Below are 12,867 nucleotides of genomic sequence, written 5' to 3' on the forward strand. Positions count from 1 at the left end.
TTTCTAACTCAAAATCTTATCACTTCCATACTCTCTCTTGAGGTAAAATCACAAGATTCAGATAAGATGCAGGGGAGCTACAATTGGATAGAATTGATTCACTATTTAGCTCAAAAACAATATTACCAAGGAATGCATCGAGACCAATGGATTATTGCCAATGAAACACAAAAACTCTCTAATTTAATCCAGAACCTACAGTAGATATAATTAACTAAAGAAGGAAGGAAGAAGTAAAGCAACCAAAATTATAATTACAGTGAGTAGAAGAATGGCAGAACAGGTCACAGAGCCAAATTGAGTTCTTGAAGTCTTGTTTGAATTTTCTGCAATGTGCCGTCAATCGATACATCAAAGGCATCTTTCTTAGTTCTGAGACCAGGTGAACTATTGTGCCTTCTGTACATAACTCTGGGAATCATCTCCAAAACTTTATCCCTCATCCTCCTAACTCTGCCTCTAGAAATGCCTCGCAACACATCGAAAATCTTCACCCCTTTGAACACTACATCCTCCTTCGGTATGAACACCGAGAAGCTCTCGAATTCGTTCTCCGGCAAATGCCAGTCGTACTGCGATTTCGCAGATTGATCCTCGAAGAAAACCGGGATACATCCAGCCAAAAATCCATCAAACGTCGACCTACGAGTCGGAGTATCCCCAGGAGGTTGCAAACAGAAACTTGCCTGCAACATTGGCCTCATGTACTTTATAGGATCATGCTCACAAATTCCGTTAGAGCAATCAACAAGGTCACACAGTTTCGCATAGCCACCGTATAAGGTTGAGTTTGCAGTATTATTCTCGCACTCATTTCTAATGCTTCGTCGAATATTAGGCGCGGCGGAGATCCCTCCGCCGCCGGCGAACATCGCCAAAGCGGTGCGTTTCGAACGCCTCGCCCGCTGAATCCAAGACTCCAATAGCTCGAGATTTGGCGGATGAAACGACGTCGGATAAGGGACCGCGTGTTCTTGCCATGGCCAAGCACGAGACCCCAACGTCAAAGCCGTTACGTTGTAAAACTGAGGCAACTCCAGAAACGAAGTCCCCCATATGGGTGGATCATTCTCCAACGGTTGCGAGAAATCCCACGCCGGCCGAGCCATCACCAGGAAATGGTCGTGACCCATGTGCCGATTCCAGATTCCGGGCTCGTCTTCTTGCAGAAACTCGAAAAATTCGAGCCCGTGCTCGGCGCTAGAGTTAATCTCCGGGCCGTAGAGATAGCGCAAAGCGTCGAGGCTAGCATAATAGGGAAGATAAACCGCGTTAGCAGAAAATGGATCTTCTGTGAGACATGGGTACTCCAGCATGCGACGATGAAATATGAGTTCGAGCATCAACGGGTCGGTCCGATACCAACTGTAAGAGCGGTTATGGGTCTTCTGGCCAAGGCCATGATTGGCCAAGTAAGGGCAAAAGTCGTCGAAAAGCGGGTATTCGGAGCAATTCATGAGCAGATCGAGGTTGAAGCGCGGAGGGAGACTCCGGAGGTAGATCCAACGGTTGTCGCAGCCATCTTCGTCTGATTCATCACTGGAAGTTGCTTGAGAGACAGCAAAGCAGAAGAAGAAGGAGAATAACAAGAGGGTGATGAAAACAAGGGTGGACAAAAGTGAAGCCATAGGAGAAATGTGGATTTTTACAGAAATGAAGAAGATGCTATATAGGAGTAACAATGCAGACAAGGTGGAGGCTTTTTCTTCTTTGATTCACCATGACGGTGAATTCTGGATTTAATCCTTCCTGTCTCTTCTCCCTTTTCGGAATCTGAGGGAAAATTACAACTCTGATTATTACTATTTTATTACCATTGAAGGAGTGGTATAGTGCTTGTCCTATCTGTTGTGGTCGTGATTGTGAACAAGGAGCAATATTGGAATCAGACAGGAAGTGGGATACAAAAATTATTTAATTAAGAAAAGAGAGAGAATTCAGTTTAGCGACGAAGTAGACGGTTTTGAGTTTTGACGTGGCGAAGTTTGACCCAGCAGTTGTCGGTGGAGGAAACAACGGCTCAGGACAGGACGGAACACTCAGCAGTGCCACCAGATGCGGCGGCGTCTTGACACAGTATTTACGCCTTTACGGTCCGTTCGTGGAGAAACTAGAAATGGAATTTTCTTACTTATCCGGTGGATGTGTATATCAGTGTAGGACTGAAGGTTGTAATGAACCATGCTATATGAAAATGTGCGAAATCCATACTATGGTTAATAATATGTGAATCATGTAATTTATTATAAATTTCTAAAAACTATATTTTATATTGATAATCAATATTTAAAATATTATTGATAAAATTATTATTTTTAATTAGAATATGAAAAATGTAATTTTCCATTCCAACATTGTCCAGCTCCTGGCCTCCTCCACTCTGATCAATGCCTGTTATTTCTATTAATTTTAATTTTAAATAAATAGTAAATAAGTTTATTCACATATTTATAACAAGTTTAAAAAATGAGATACATATTTATTTTGTTATTAATATTTTTTTAATAAAATCGGATGTAAAATTGAAACAAATGATCGTTTACACTGCACTACATGGTTTGAGAAATAAGGCGCAAGATTCATCTTTTGTAATCAGTTCAGTTTGTTAAAATTTACAATCCATCATAGTTAAGAAAATTGGGTACATTAATTTTTTTTATTATGTATTGATATATTTTTATTAAAGGTAATCTTATTTGAGACAGGTTTTTAATCCAACAACTATACCGTTCAAGTAATTATTGTGCCAAGTGTGGAATACTATATATATATATATATATATATAAACTTGCAGTAAATGATCTGGCAAAAATGTTGTAGTAAATGATATGTTGGTTAAAAAAAATGGCACTATGAAATTAAAATATTAAAAATTTTCAAATTAAAACAGGCAGCCAAATATTTTACAAGTAAACTGAACAAGAACAAGATACTGCAAAGTGCTGTCTTAATTTTTTTACTCTTTTTTTTCAGATTTATTATCATTATTTTTTATTGTTGTGAAAGGGAGATTTCTGCCAAGTGAAACCATCGGGCTATTGGCCATAAAAAAAAATAAAATAAAAAGGAAATTGATTGTCTCTGTTTGGCATGAGAGAATATAAGTGCAGAAGTAACCAAAGTATTCAATACTAGAGATTGGCCAAAAAAAAGATATTCGACACTAAGATAACTTAGCACGAATAAAAGTGATAAATTTAATAGACTTCATTTAATAAATAATTAAAAGCAGGATAAACTGGAAAAGGTAAATGACATAAAAGGGCTTGCTTGCCTTCCTTATATTGCTTTCAATGATCATAATTAAAAAGTTCCCACTCACGCCGAAAGCGAGCCTCTCAAATGAAGAAGTCTCTCGTAGAGTCATAGTTATGCACTTTAGATCTATCTTCATATTTCATTTCCCTTCTCATTTTTTGAAAAGTGAAACTCAAAATTACACATGCAGAAAAAAATGAAAAATATTTTTTTGCATTTATTAGTCTTTTTTTTTTTGCCAGCATTCATTAGTCTTTGTTAAAACCGTACTATCCCATATTATATGTTAATCTCGTAATTTTTACACTCTATTATAGTAAAATTGAATTGAAGTTTAACGAAGTTACGCGTAGCAATTCCTGGATATAAAACATTATTTTATTTCTTAGTAACTTTTAAAATTATATATTTATTGATGACACTTGTAATATTTTATTCTGAATAAGATCAATTATTTATGCATAGTAAAGACGAGAAGCCACTCTCTCACTCCAAGTTCTCTGCCACTGTAGAGCAGAATAGCCACAACCCCACGCCAAGCTCTCTCTCTCTCTCTTTCTGTGTAGCTATATATCTATAGCTGAGCTTCGAGCAGTCTTTGGTTGAGAGCAATGGGGCAGGAATCTTTTATATATAGCTTCGTCGCTCGGGGGACGATGGTCTTAGCTGAGTACACTGAGTTCACCGGCAACTTCCCGGCGATTGCAGCTCAGTGTCTTCAGAAACTACCTTCCTCCAACAACAAGTTCACTTACAATTGTGACCGCCACACCTTCAATTTTCTACTCGAGGATGGTTACGGTAATCCGCACTATTCTGATCTCTCTCTCTCTCTCTCTCTCTCTCTCTCTCTTGCATGACTCTGATGTTAGAAATTTCCTTGCAATTTAGAAAGTATCCCTCAGAGCAATCTAATTATGCTAATTTGACAAAATTTCCATGAGATTTAGAAATCCCTTTTTTGTGCTTAGGAACCCTAGAATTGGGATCTTTTGATTTGTTGTTTGTTCATTTAAAATTACTCAAAGCTGTGCTAAGATTATGCTTTGGTATACCTGTGCTCATTTTGGTTTCGGTCAAGTTGAATGATGGCTGCATACTTTCGAGATTGGTTATGTTTTTCTTCGCTCTGAATTCGAAATTGAGATCTGCGAATTTTTCAGCATGTGAATCACATTTTTTATCAATGAAAATGGAATAGAAGTTGGATTGAATTTTGATGTACTGGATCTGGTTTTGAAGCAGATTCAACTTACTATGGGGCCGTTCACATGGCACAACGATTTCCGTTTTTGGTTCTGTTTAGCAGTTTGATTTTGATTTTCCTCTATGTTTGTTTACTTTTGTCGGTTCAGTCATAAGTTTTGTTACCTGCCCATCCGACTAACGAAGATGAATTTGAATGAGAAGTAGAATTTGCGTTCTGAAAGTCGAACTAAGTTTTGTTTCTTAGAAGCATTGGGTTTACAGGAGTTCATTTTGCATGGCTCTACTTCGACATTGAATTCTGCTTTGAAATTTAGAGGACTGTTTGTTATTCAACTAATAGATGAAGAGGCATTTATCACTGATCAATGCAAACGATATATGGAGACCTTTTTTCTTTCATGTTTATGCGTGCGTGGCCCTTTTTCTTGTCAAAGAATAGTTCTCTCCCATGATTGGGCTCTCTTTGATGTTGAAAATTTTCATTTTTCTTTTACTTTGTAGCCCATACATCCTTGATTGATAACGCGTGTTTGGTACCATGCATCCATGGTAACGCTTCATTTCAATGTTTTCCTTTGCTCCCTTAATCTTGAGATATCAGACGTCTTGGTAGGACTTGAATCAAAGTCTTCAAACAAGATTTATCTTGAGACTGAAGTTGTGATAGCAATCCTGCAAAACTTCCTGTTGAGAATTTGAGATACCTTCTGGGCTGGCCTTAGGAGTAATAAAAAATGCATGGCCAGTTTCGTGATTCCATGATGACAAATACATGATTGTCAACTCCAAAATGTTGGTGCCTTACTTTTGTCAGCAACTATTACCGCTGCTTCCATAACCTCCACAAATTATATTTTGACTTTTATTGGATCATTTTGCCATACTGCTGAAACTCAAGATTTACTTCATCATTAAGTTACACACAATGACAACTTATGCTTTGTTTGATGAACGGGATTTCTTGCAGCTTACTGTGTTGTTGCAAAGGAATCTGTTAGCAAGCAGATCTCCATTGCTTTCCTAGAACGTGTCAAAGCAGACTTTAAGAAAAGATATGGTGGTGGAAAAGCAGATACAGCTGTTGGCAAAAGTCTCAACAAGGAGTTTGGGTACACTCATTTCTTCCTAATCCCTTGTTGATATGTTAATGCATGGATAGAAAAGTTTGCTTCTGAAGATGAATGATATCATGAATGAATGTACATTTGCAGACCGGTTATGAAAGAGCATATGAAGTATATCATAGACCATGCTGAGGAGATTGAAAAGCTAATAAAAGTGAAAGCTCAAGTTTCAGAAGTTAAAAGTATAATGTTAGAGAACATCGACAAGGTACCTTAATTTTTTCAGGTGTAAAACATGGAAGTACCTTAATTTTTTCAGGTGTAAAACATGGAAATATTTTTTATATTCATTCATTTCTTAGTGCAGTTGTCTCTTTGTATCCTTCTCTAATTTATAATTCATTGCAATTTCATGTTTTTCTCTCATGTAAGAAAAACTCCATCTTTCTCTGCTTGTGGCATTTTACTTCCATCATAGCAATGGCGGTACTTGGTAAAGCAATAAACATCTGTGCTTAACACCCCCCCCCCCCAGTATTGTTGGGGACAACTTGTAGTGGAAGTTCAATAACTATTCCTGTAGTTTAGAATTGAGCTTCGTTTGGTCCTTGTCACATTTGCAAATATGTATCTTCATGAAGTTTCTTTGCATGGATTAATGTTTTTCACACGTTCCCCATTTTCTCCTGGGTGTAATATTTGAAGTTCATTATATTAAGATGCATATGATCATTATGATGTAATACATTCTGATCTTTGTTTTCATTGCACATGCTTTCAGGCTATTGACAGAGGAGAAAATCTAACCATCCTTGCGGACAAGACAGAAACATTGAAGTCACAGGTAAGTTGACTAAAGTTAGACAACCAACCTTTCTGGTCATATGTTTTCTAGGGCTGAGAATCGCATGTGTTTATTTTCAGGCCCAAGAATTCAAAAAGCAAGGAACACAGGTCCGTCGGAAGATGTGGTACCAGAACATGAAAATCAAGTTGATTGTTCTTGGAATTTTGTTGTTTTTAGTCCTCGTTATCTGGCTCTCTGTTTGCCACGGATTTGACTGTACAAATGACCCGTGATCTTTCAGTTTATATATTGGTTCTTTATAATGGTGTCTACATGTAGTGAATAGGGAAGAAAATCTGGTTTGAAGGGGGATTTTGGCCACTAAAAAGAAAAGGTTTACTACCATCTTTGCTGGCCGGTATCCTGTAGTATTTACAAATTCTTAAAAAGAGGAATGAGAATGTCACTATATCATGTGCTGGAAAAATTACTGTGTTGTAGTTTTCTTTTTCTTTTTTTTTTAAGTACGAAAATTGTAATTTTTGTTTCACAGTTTTGATCTTGAACCATGTGATTTTGGCTCCCCTGTTGAAGGGTGTTTTGTTTCATATTCATTTTCTTATGTGACAACCATGTAACTGTTCATCCAGATTTAAATTGCGTTGGGTCTTAAAGGGGAAGTAAAGCTCTCCTAATTGAGCCTTTTTAATTTTCCCCCTCCATTCATTTTTTTTTCATTTAATGGAATAGTTACATTTAAATTTGTTATAGGGGAAGTAGTTGTTAAAGTATCTATATTTTATAAAAGTAAAATTGAAAACTTATTAAATTTTTGAAGAGTTAATAAATTTAAAAAAAACATGTTAAAAATAACTTATAAATAAAATTATAAGAGTATTATGTTTTTATTATTATTTAATAATTAATAACATTTTTTTAGATTTAATAAGGATATGAATATCATTTTGCTCAACGTGTATTGACCCAGAAAAATAGGTAATCTAAGGGGAAAAAATTGTAATCTAATTAATTCAATTAAAAATTTTATTTCACATCATCTCAATCTTTGATTTAACTCAAGTGATCAATTTTGCGCTAAATTATTGGATTTAGAACATACTGGTTTTTAGTTTATCATGTAATTGTGATAGTTTGAATTAAACAAAGATCCCCTGGATATAAAAAGCCGCTTGCAATTCTTTAATGAGTATATGAGAATTACATTATTCATTTGTTATTTCTTTAATTAATTAGTTGAGTTAAAAAAATTATTGGGTTTGTTGGAATTGCAACGCCATCATGATGAAACCCTTACACTTCTTTAATATATGATTGTTAAATTCTCGGAGTCCCAAGCCTGCAATATCAGGTTGGATGGTAAAACCTACCCTTTTAATTCCCCCAAAAAAAAATATTATTATTATTACAGTCTGTCTATCTCAGATCTTGTACTAACTGTCAACGTTGCTTTCCTTCCTAACGATCATGATTCAAGTATGAAAACCTCTCCTCAAAAATTTAAAATAAAAAACTGTAGACTACGAGAAATTCGATGACATAAGTGGCTAATAATGTATAAAATAAAACAATTTTATGTAAACAAGTCTTCTATTGGGAATAAGAATTGAAAGTTTGCTATTCCAGGAGAACAAACAACTGATCACTGGTTGTAATGATGGATGCTAGTTATATTATCATCGCCAAAAAAGTATCAAATATAACCTCTTGCAATTGTGTAAGCCAAACTCCAATGGTCAGAGAACTTTGAGCATGAGCCATGAAGGACCAATAGAGCAGGACAATTGAAGGGCCTATGGGTAAGTGGCTGAGAGGAAAGTATTGCTCTCAGCAATCAATGAGTTTGAGATCCTGATACAGAATATAAATACACTCGAGGCAGAGCCTTTTTTTTTTTTCTTTTTTTGAATTACATCTGAGACCAAGAGCCTATTTAAATCCGAGGGAGACACAACTAGCAATGGACAAGGATTCTCTCCAATGACGTAAAGTGAGGACAGAGGTAAAGATAGAAATCAACCCTTAATTGTCCATGTAGGTCTCAATGTCTCATCCCTCATCCCTATCTCTCTAACTAGCACTTGTCTTCTCCATATCTATTGTATCTACGTGGTGGCACTCAACTGGGAACTCTGGACACCTGAAACGTGGATTTACCTGGGTATGAAAAATCACCTTGATACATCACACCTACGTTATGATTTGATCAAATGTTATATTTACTAGGCAACATGTATCTCTCTATCTAACTTGTGGCCATATTAGGGACTGATAGACCCTGACATCGACCATAGGATGGGAAAATGAGTGAGATCTCTGGTTTGGCACCTAGATATGATCAACAAACTGAATGACACGTAACTATCAAAAACTTCCCTTCAGTATTGAATGACAAATCCATGATTGAACTGTCCCCAGATATCTGCAAACAATTTATATTGAACTTTTGAAGGAGAAAGGAAAAACAGAATTGCTAAAATACATTATCTTGCCGGATAAGACTCAAGAATCTAACACTAATTGCCTGTATCTTCTTAACACCACCCTTCTCTTTTTCCCACTCAAATTGCGCTCAAATCCAGCCAAAGATTCAAATTGTGGTTAAATGTAACTAGCAGGACCTTCTAGAGTTAACCTGTTCGTATCAGTAAAAATGACTGTTACTGCTCTCATTTTTCTCACCACTGACACATCCATTTTTTATTTTATGGCAACTTCTAACTGCAATGCGGCTGAGGACTCTATTTAAGAGCCCTTTGAACCCAAAATAATGGAGAATTCTCAATCATTATAGTTTAGAGATAAAAATTAAATGAAAGGTTAAAACTAAATGAAAAAGACATCCGTGCACACGACTCAGTAAATGTCCATATCACGTTTCAGACATACCTTGAACAAAATCATCAAAAAGGAAAGAGAAACAAATGGAAATCCAATTTAGCAACATTCTAGAAAACACGAGTTATGAAAATCCAAATAGCACAAAAAGTTCAATCACATATTGATGGTAAATTCCATTAGAGCTCTGAATCATATGAAGGATTCATTTCAAGGGAGAAAGGGATATAAAGTGCATCAGCTGGAATTGGCAATATATTATCTTCATTACTCTTGTGGAGCAGAAAGCTCGAGGAGTTTTAAACGCATGTTAAATGTAAATGTAGAAAGCATAACAAACTCAAAAATCCTTAACATAGAAAAGAGAGGCAATCAAATTCATAAAAGTAAAATAACATTGAAGCCACAAATGCAGTTGAGGGGCAGGCAAATATAGTTATAGTCACTGCAATATTCAACAAAAAAGCATTCTCAACTTAATACACAAGATCAAAATCTCACAGTGACCCAAATTGGACAAGACACATATCGAAAAAACCTCTCAAAGCTCATCCTCCATCCTTAAATACTCACCAATATCCGCCTGGTGCAGCACCACAATCCCATTAGGGTCCAACTTCCTGCAATCCTGAGTGGACTTGGCAGCCACCCCAAAACCCAACGGTACATCAGCCATGGAGAACACCACAACCCCATCACCAGGCGCAATGTTCTCCGTGATCCTTCCCAAAGCACTCTTCAACACATGATTCCCGTACAAGAACGACATCTCAGACTGGGGTTTGAGCCAGACCTTGTGCTTAGCATTAGCAGCCAACAAGTTCAGAGCCTGAACTGTCAGATGAAAATTACCTCCATGAGTATATTTGCCGATGCAAGTGCCGAGAGAAACAAGGTTAGGTCGGGCTACGTTGGTGGCTCGCTTAACGAGAGATTCGCTGACGTAGTAGATCTTGCTCTTGTTGAGGCGGAAGCAGTAGCGGCCAGGGTTGGAATCGGGACCTTCATGGGAGGGATTTTCAACGATGTTCTTGAGGTTGTTTCCGACGAATTTGAAGAGCTTTTCGAATACTGCAGTTGTCTCTGCCTCGTCCAACGGTCTCATCTTCGCTTCCGAGAAAGGGTTTCAGTTGAGGAGGGCGATTTCGACGGCAGAGATCGAAATATTGTGGCGAAGGAAGAAATGGAGGAACTTGGATATCATAAGGTATCAGTAGGCCTTGCAACCGGTGAGAACGGTGATTGTGGAGAGAAGAGACACCAAGCAGAACGGTTTAACTCTTCAGAGTTCAAACCCAAACCCTAAAAGAAAAACAAACCACACCCACACACACAACAAAACAAAAACACACGGAGGACTAAGGTTATACAAAAATCTTCCATTCCTGAAAGTCTAATTCGAGATGGTCTTAATTTTATTCGATTCGTATAAATATTGATCCTTTAAGAATAAAAAAATTAAAAAAATTAGACTATTTCTTCGAGTTATACTGGTCCTATTAATTTTTTTATTATAATTATAATTAATTTATTTTTGAAAAATGTTTGAAGTGTAATTGATACTAAAGAAATGATTGTATAAAGATTTGTTAAATTTGTTTTTAAATTATTATTGTAATGCAATGTTGTTGAATTTTATTGAGTGCTGTTTATGTTAGAGTTATAAATTTAAATCATTTAGACTATAACAAAAATATTTTTTCTTATTGTTGGAAATTATTATGAATTTATTATTATTATAAGTGTTTTTACTATCTTAATTGAATTTATTATGTTGAAATGGATTATTGCCTCTCATAGAATAAAAAGGAAAAAAAAAGCTAAGTGAATACTGGACTGATAAGACCAGTCTTTCAATCCTATAGACCAAGTCCAGTCCTATTAATCTTCGGGTTGTCACTGGACAAGATCGAACTATAGGTTGCCTAACCCAATCTTTTTCATGAAAGAGATCGGACTTCGAGTTAGGGTGAAGTCTAGTACCGTCCTGTCTTTTGTGTAGCCCTACGGAAGAGGTGACAAGGGAGCGTTCGGTCAGCCACGAAGTCATGAAATAGATAAATGTAAAAATTATTCATTCTATACCATTTAGTATGTTTGATTTTTAATTTATGTTTAATAAAAATATATTTAAAAGATTCAACTCTTTATTAAATTTAATAAAAATATATTTTAAATATGATCTGAATATGTTTTTAAGTGTTACTTAAATATGACCTTAATCTTCAACTTTTGGTTGGATGTAACTCAATTTTTAGAATTGTAATTTAGTTAAAAATAAATAAATGGTTTAAATAACTATACATTTAAGATTGTCTCCGACCTAAACTTTTTTTTATATTTTAAATGCCTCCTTTCAACATGTTAAAATAGTATAATATAACTTTTAACCCATTTCAATTTTTTTAGAAATGCTAACTTTAATTGTTGTTGATTGATCAAAATTTTTTAAAAAAGATCTCAAAAATTTTGAATATGACTAGCCCTTTTTTATAATTTTGTGGATTTTTGTCTGTAATTTTTAAAATTTTTTAATAATTTTTTGCTTCTTTTTTGTCACTTTTAGGTTATTTTTTGTAATTTTTAATGAACTAACAATGAGAGTTAATTTTTGCACAATAATATTACACCATTTTAAAAATTAAAAAAAAATATTACATTAAAAATGAGTTTTTTAGGATTTAAAATACTTTTACAACTATAATGTAAAGATAAGATTTCCCTTTAACCCAAATTTAATTCCTAAATTTTAATTTCATATAATTTAATGACTATAGTTTTTAACAATTTAAAACATAGTAGTTTTTATAATTTTATTTTTTTGAAATGTAAAAAAATAAAATTTTAAATTATTAAAACTATATAAAAAAGTTTCACTCCATTAAAATTAAGAACCTATGTTAAAATTACATGAACAAATAATTTTTCCAAAATAAATAAATTCACACCCATTAATCTTTGCATAATACTTGTTTTAGATCACAATATAAGGCCTTAATAACAATTGTAAGAAAACGTAAGTTGAAACTTTTTAAATCTCTTGAAAATTTTTACATTTTTTCAATTATATACTCACTTCTAACAAAAAAAAATATACCCATTAAACATTCTAATAATAATTGAAATTTCATTGTATCACTCTTCAAAAAGAGTAATAATTGAAGTAGAGATATAGTTAAAAAAAATTATAAAAATTACTTAATACCTCAAATTTTGAATTAGATAAGATTTCTAGGAGGCACACTCTATATTGGCATGGAGAAAGTATGTATTTTTCTGTTTGCAATGAAAATAGAAGGAGATTCCAGGAAGGAAGAATGGTCGTGGCGAGGTGACTAGCAAGAAGATAGATCAAGAACAAGCCATTAATTATTGTATAGCCATGGCTGTGTGTTGTGCAGGGAAAGAAGCAGAGGTTTTTGAATGCCCAAGTCATCAAGTGTGCATTATAATTGTAACGATTCAACGCTAATCTTGACGTTCTCTTAATGAGTGCAACTACTCAGCTAAATTGCTCTTCTGCTACTTACATTTCTATCCCTTTCGTCCATTACTGGTTTTATCCTAATTTTACTTTACACACAGTTGACGGATAACTCGCTCCTATCTCCTTCCGTCTCTATAACTTGCCAATTTGTTTTCTGTTGAAGATATGTAATGTTTTATGTGTTTTTCTGTTATTTGTTGGTTTAT

General features: G+C 34.9%; 3 protein-coding genes across 3 annotated transcripts; 1 reads left to right on the plus strand and 2 right to left on the minus strand.

Annotated features, from left to right (window-relative positions):
• Positions 1-1,734, minus strand: LOC129308503 (probable xyloglucan galactosyltransferase GT19). The gene has a single exon (XM_054949630.1). It carries the CDS (start codon positions 1,626-1,628, stop codon positions 285-287), a length of 1,344 nt encoding a protein of 447 aa, XP_054805605.1. The 5' UTR covers positions 1,629-1,734; the 3' UTR covers positions 1-284.
• A 2,013-nt stretch (positions 1,735-3,747) lies between these two features.
• LOC129308504 (vesicle-associated membrane protein 724-like) lies at positions 3,748-6,911 on the plus strand. Its single transcript, XM_054949631.1, has 5 exons — positions 3,748-4,059; positions 5,435-5,576; positions 5,679-5,799; positions 6,313-6,375; positions 6,456-6,911. The coding sequence occupies exons 1-5, from the start codon at positions 3,870-3,872 to the stop codon at positions 6,609-6,611; spliced, it is 672 nt and encodes a 223-aa protein (XP_054805606.1). The 5' UTR covers positions 3,748-3,869; the 3' UTR covers positions 6,612-6,911.
• Positions 6,912-9,524: 2,613 nt separating this feature from the next.
• Positions 9,525-10,504, minus strand: LOC129308505 (uncharacterized). Its single transcript, XM_054949633.1, has one exon. The coding sequence runs from the start codon at positions 10,277-10,279 to the stop codon at positions 9,716-9,718; it is 564 nt and encodes a 187-aa protein (XP_054805608.1). The 5' UTR covers positions 10,280-10,504; the 3' UTR covers positions 9,525-9,715.
• Between the last annotated feature and the right edge of the window lie 2,363 nt (positions 10,505-12,867).

Source organism: Prosopis cineraria, unplaced genomic scaffold (assembly GCF_029017545.1).
Source record: "Prosopis cineraria cultivar Desert tree isolate PC_DT_omini unplaced genomic scaffold, ASM2901754v1 PC4, whole genome shotgun sequence".
Lineage (NCBI taxonomy): Eukaryota > Viridiplantae > Streptophyta > Magnoliopsida > Fabales > Fabaceae > Prosopis > Prosopis cineraria.

Bases quoted from the DNA above. Each gene is read 5' to 3' on its own strand.
- LOC129308503 (XM_054949630.1), bottom strand. From the start codon at position 1,628: ATGGCTTCACTTTTGTCCACCCTTGTTTTCATCACCCTCTTGTTATTC.
- LOC129308504 (XM_054949631.1), top strand. From the start codon at position 3,870: ATGGGGCAGGAATCTTTTATATATAGCTTCGTCGCTCGGGGGACGATG. The intron at 5,577-5,678 runs GTACACTCATTT...GTACATTTGCAG, and splicing joins AGTCTCAACAAGGAGTTTGG to ACCGGTTATGAAAGAGCATA. The intron at 6,376-6,455 runs GTAAGTTGACTA...GTTTATTTTCAG, and splicing joins CAGAAACATTGAAGTCACAG to GCCCAAGAATTCAAAAAGCA.
- LOC129308505 (XM_054949633.1), bottom strand. From the start codon at position 10,279: ATGAGACCGTTGGACGAGGCAGAGACAACTGCAGTATTCGAAAAGCTC.